At 35.1% G+C, this 5,798-nt stretch overlaps 1 protein-coding gene across 3 annotated transcripts; it reads right to left on the bottom strand.

The window, feature by feature from the left end:
* Positions 1 to 257: 257 nt before the first annotated feature.
* LOC117636325 (zinc finger protein 346-like) lies at positions 258 to 2,859 on the bottom strand. Of its 3 annotated transcripts, none has more exons than XM_034370778.1 (5): positions 2,677 to 2,859; positions 2,546 to 2,572; positions 1,969 to 2,111; positions 1,217 to 1,466; positions 258 to 1,049 (listed from the first exon to the last, which is right to left on the bottom strand). In XM_034370778.1, exons 1-5 carry the CDS (start codon positions 2,677 to 2,679, stop codon positions 345 to 347), a joined length of 1,128 nt encoding a protein of 375 aa, XP_034226669.1. In that variant the 5' UTR covers positions 2,680 to 2,859; the 3' UTR covers positions 258 to 344. The 3 variants fall into 3 exon arrangements, with proteins under 3 accessions (XP_034226669.1, XP_034226668.1, XP_034226670.1); XM_034370777.1 differs by having other exon boundaries at positions 1,969 to 2,091; XM_034370779.1 differs by lacking the exon at positions 1,969 to 2,111.
* Positions 2,860 to 5,798: the final 2,939 nt, after the last annotated feature.

Genomic DNA, 5,798 nt, shown 5'->3' with positions numbered 1-5,798 from the left:
CTTTTGTGAAATCCGAGGATCAATTGGCGGATATTTTGACAAAGGCGATTTCCAGTAAAGCATTCCACAATTCACTAGATCAGTTGGGCATTGGCGACATCTATGCACCAACGTGAGGGGGAGTGTTGGCGTGACTTGTGGATATTGACTTACTTTCCTTACACACCAAGAATTTCTATTATAATTGTAATTGATTTACTTTAATTCCTGATTTCCTAATGCAAATAGATTTAGGAATTTATTATTTACTTGCCAATTCAGGTTTCGTTGTATTATAAATATGACCTCCTACAAGGAGAAGAATACACAGAAAATTCCCACAAACAAATATTCTCTCATAATTTTCATATTTTAGCAGTATTCTGCTGTTCTTGCACTTTCTCCTTATGCTTATTTCCATTGAGATGAGATGCCAAGGTAATCTGACCAGAGCAGCCCACATTACAAATTTTGCACCATAGAGGTGGCCCATTCTTCTTTGTATTCTGCTGTTCTTGCACTTTCTCCTTATGCTTGTTCCCATTGAGATGAGATGCCAATGTAATCTGACCAGAGCAGCCCACACTACAAACTTTGCACCATAAAGGTGGCTCATTCTTCCTTGGAGCCTTTTTTGCGTTCTGTTGTTGCTCTTGCACATTTTCCTTGTGCTTCCTTCCACTGAGATGAGATTCCATGTTAATCTCACCAGTGCAGTGCACACGACAAATACTGCACCACAGAGGTGGATGATTCTTCATTGGAGCCTTACTTGCGTTCTGTTGTTGCTCTTGCACATTTTCCTTGTGCCGCCTTCCACTGAGATGCGATGCCATGTCAATCTCACCAGGGCAGCGCACACTACAAATATTGCACCACAGACGAGAACCCTTCATCCTTAAAGCTTCATTTGTGTTCTGTTGCTGGCCTTGCACGTTTTCCTTAAAATTCATAATAATAATTTTTTTGAGTCCATCACCAGATACACCCTCTGCGACCTCCGTGGTTTTTCCTTTTATCTCCCTAGAAGTGTATTTGTTTTTTTCAGTCCCAGTGAGATTAGGCTCTGCCTGCAATGGAAATGAGCTTCAAAAAGAAAATTGTTGCTCTATTGTTTCCACTCTTTACGGCTGAAAGATTAGTTCAACTAACATCATCAGATAGTATCTGAGATTTAACATTTTCTTCACCAAAATCAGAGATTTAACATTTTCTTCACCAAATTTGACCTACTTACCTCGTAAGCAATAGTTCTTTCCAAAGCTTCAGGTACATTCTCCTTTACATATCTCTCCACCTCAGCATGAACATCTTTGCTGACGAACAACGACTCCTTCCTCCACTTGTTGAACCAGGTGGTAACACTTTTGGGGTCCATGGTAAGGCATGGACAGATAAGATGTTTATAGACATAAAAGGCACCATCAAAATGAGGTATCACCAACCAGAAGGCAACCATTATCCTAATGTAATGCCACAGCGGGAGCCTGACGTGTCCAGAATTGGCAAATAGGAAACACAAATTTCAGCACCTTATCCAAAAGGACTTAACTGATGTTTAACTAGGTAGAGTTTTACTTCTATTGTTCTGAACAAACAAGTGAAAGGAAGTTTCTTTAAAGAAATATTGTTCTGAACAAAGATGGATGTGATATGTGACATTTGGTGAAACAAATAGAGTCTGTGAAGCTTAACTATAAATTACATCTGTTTGATTTTCTCAACAAACAAACAAACATCTGTTTGATACTTTTGAAATGAATTAGAAAAAAGCAATTAGAGAATTTTTAAATAATCCTACGGTATACTTTAGGCATGTGTTCATCTACATCTAAACTAAACAGAGTATGGTTTCTTCAAATCGTCTGTGGAACTATTGGCTGAAGTTTGGTTTCCTTCCTACAATATCAATGGTTGAAGTTTTGATTTCTTTTATTTACTTGGCAACGAAAAAGTGCAATATGCAGTTAAATAAAACAACAGAATTACCATTCTAGGAGCTTCAAGAAAGCATGTTCAAGGAGCAAAATCAATGAGAAGACAACCCAATAAGTATTCAATTTCTGAGCATCTGAAATGGAATTGGTCTCAATCGCCCTAATGGAACAACATCTGTCCAAAAGGAAAACAATCTTGAAAGAATACATCATCATCATCATCATTGTATCAACATGAACATTACAATCTTAAGTCTATGGAAAAACCCCATTTCAAAATCTTTAAATCAAAGATAACTTTATTATTTATTAATATTATTATCCTCTCATCATCATTCTCAAAATAACTAATATGAAAAATTACAACCATTTTATTTTCCGTGCATTTGTATTTGACAAAAATTATGCAGAACACAATAAAAAAATTCCTTAAGTTTGTGTCTAGTTTCTCAGTCTTTAGATCTAGTACTTGGTTTCCCTTAGTGACTTCCTTCCCCTTCTTTCTGGGGGCTTTAATGAAGCCTCATTTTGATTTTTGACCCTAAAAAATCCTAGAGCAGAGGTACGCAGAGTATATCTCATTCAGAAGAACTAGATATATGAATGTGTGGAAGAGAAGAGAGGCTTACAGAGGATACACCAAAGCAAGCAGAGGCCTACAAGTAAATCACAAATAACATGAAAACTTATCATATTCTGAGAAAATTTGATCAGCTGTTTAAATGTGCCAAGGTTTTTCATCATCGGAGAAAAGGCATACCATGCAAGAACATCAAAGCATTGAAGAGAAATTTCTACAAGACCCACAATACCCATCTTGAGTTTCAGCTTCTTTGTTGGTCTCTGTTGTGTGGGATTGTAATTTTAAAGACTCGGCGAGGGACCCCTGTTCTTGTTGTGAACCAAAGACTTGTGTCGGTAACCCAAAACCTTAATAACTAAGGTTCTTCTTTGGTTGGTACAATAATGTACAGGTACATCAAACTCTTTAAGGGCATATACGTCTATGAACTGTGTTTTCAGGGGGCATCTGGTGCTAGGGATACAAAAATGAAATGGGCATGTCGGTCTTGAGTGTTAAATTTCAAAGAGACATGCCAACGGTCCACTATCAGTAACACTGATATGGTCCTCAATTTAAGCACTTATAAAGCCTAATAGATATGAGGTTTTATCTCAGTTATATTAGTAGTGGAAGCATTCATTATATGTTGTATTTTATTCAGTCAAGTTTTCAATATAAGACTTATATTCTTCAACGCGCCCCTTCATGTGGGACTATCATATAATAGGCCACATGTAGAGAACCAAGTCCACATTGGAATCAAACATTCAAGTCCAACACGTGAACATCACCTATTGAATAAGAAATAAAGATAAACATTTAAGTCCAACAGTTAAACACCACATATTATACAAAACTTAACCCTTATTGTGGTTCATGCTTACTTTGTCTGATTCATCAATAATATTTAGAGTCACAAGAGTATTCTTCATTTTTTGGCATAAAAGTGTGCATATTACTTTGCAGCACTTGTATACATCGGCGAGTTTAGGCAATGGGATAATCCAGCGACTTCCATATGTTCACTATTAGGGGTGTGCAAGATCCAATCCAATTTTAATTGATTTTGATAATTTAATGGGTTGGATTTGTAATTTTCAAAACTGATATGACTGGATCGGATAACGGATTTGCTTATGAGAATCCAATCAAATCAAATCCACTATGGTTAGTTTTATGCTTATTTTTCTCTTGTAGATATTTGTAATTGAAAAAGTTATGAATATTTTAAGTCATTTAATGAAGTTATGTTTAATATATTATATAATCAAAACAAATTTTTTTTATAGTATTTCATTTATAGTATACATTTATGTGTATTAATAAATTTAATTAGATTAAACTTAAGGATAAATGTTTAATATTTCATTATTGTCTTTTTTTATTATCAAAACCGATCATCCAATCCAATCCAATATCAACTGGATCGAATCAGATTGGACTTAAACATCTAATATGATAAGATCTAATTGAAAAAATCACAATCTAATTTATATTAAATCAAATACAAATAAATTAAATTATATTGATTTCGAACTGAGACACACCCACGACCATTGCTTTGCTTTGCTGGAACTTGCAATTCAAAAATAGTAAAGTTTACTTTCAGCATTAAACTCAGTTGGCATTCATATGTAGGTTGACATTTTTGCATGCAAATGTAATTAATGTATAAAATGTCAACAGCACCGCACGCACAAAACTACTAACAGATAGAGTCCTCTCACACCATTTTGCACTAACCGTATGATCTTCTTGGGGTCTTTCCTTGAAAGCTTTACATTTCTTTCCATTGACAGGTACACTTATAACAGATGATGAGTGGTTGCCTTAGAAACAGGTGCCAAAAATAGTGAGAAATTTCTCAACATATAAGAGGCTATATACAATACAAGTAAATACAAATTAGTGGAGACAAATTAAGGTTATCAATTTCAATATAGTTCACATGTGTTGACTTTTTTGGGTACAAATTTCATAAGCAGAGGTTACAACTTACAAGTAAATACAAACTAGTGGAGACAACTTCCAACCAAATTGTAAGGCAATTGCATAATTTGAGTTTTTTTTTTTCATGAAATTATCTCAAACTAAATTGTGACTAGGCACTTGGGGTGCGTCATGCATTGTGTCAGCTTCCTTTCTTTCCTAGGAACTTCAAGGTTGAAATTATTGCTGCGAAAAATTCACTTCCACCACCTGCCTATATATATATATATTTTCCCCATCCAGTTCCATAATCACAAATCGCTTAAGCCATACACCTCATCTTCTATATCCTATACAAAAGCCTTTTACGCACCCTTTTGATCATCATGAAAACAATGTACACTATCAAATTAATGGTGTTTATGTTGCTGATCATTTTCACAGCCAAATTACCTCCTACTGCAGCAGCTGCTCGGCCTTTGGATGACATGAAGCCCGCGGCAGCCACGTTTGGTTCGAAGGTGGTGTATCGACCACAAGCTAGAGGTCCAGCGCCACCTGGTGGCCCTAACCCATGCACTCATATCCCCCGTCCGGGCAACGGGGGTTGCAACTGATTGATTATAAGCAATGAATCAAAATCAAATTACTCATAATCATCTGCTCCAGCCCTTGATCTACAACAGTCACACGCAACTTGGTACAGTGAAACAGCGTATGACTATATATAGCTGTAAAAAGATATATAGATTAATTGGGAAAAAGGATGGTTCATGCAGATTGATCACTTATCTGTATGGTATCCTTGGTAGTATGAATTTCATTCCATATGTGTACAAATCCTCTAGTTAGTATTCTGTAAAGTATAACTTAAGCCTTTAATCAATTACTTTCCTTTCCTTTCTTCTTAACGTTTTGCATTTATTCTTCTGCTTCTTCATATTGTTTTTTTTTTGGTATATATTGCTTCTTCAATCTGATTATCCACATTTTTGTTTCGGTTTTATCCAACAAAATGCAGGCACTACGATTTCATATTTAACCAATTTGAATTAACTCTTCTTAATTATAATGGAGATGAAATAAATAACGAACACGATTTCAACGTAAACCACAAAAATAACTATTTTTTATTATTAATATCATCGATAGTCTAAATAACAAAGAGATAAGATTTCACACACACACACACACACACTAATAATTAAGGTGTTATGAGGGTTTGAACTTGAGACCACTGATATGCAAATCAAGGCCCTTTTTCCCTAAGCTAGATTCCACTGGCAAAATAACTACTCTTTCATCCTTAACCAATATGAATTAGCTCCTCAATTAATTATTTGTTTGGTTAATATCATTATTATTTTTAATGATTGATAATTAGCAAT

Source organism: Prunus dulcis, chromosome 8, assembly GCF_902201215.1.
Source record: "Prunus dulcis chromosome 8, ALMONDv2, whole genome shotgun sequence".
NCBI classification, from domain to species: domain Eukaryota; kingdom Viridiplantae; phylum Streptophyta; class Magnoliopsida; order Rosales; family Rosaceae; genus Prunus; species Prunus dulcis.
This window is presented reverse-complemented; position numbering and strand designations above follow the sequence as displayed.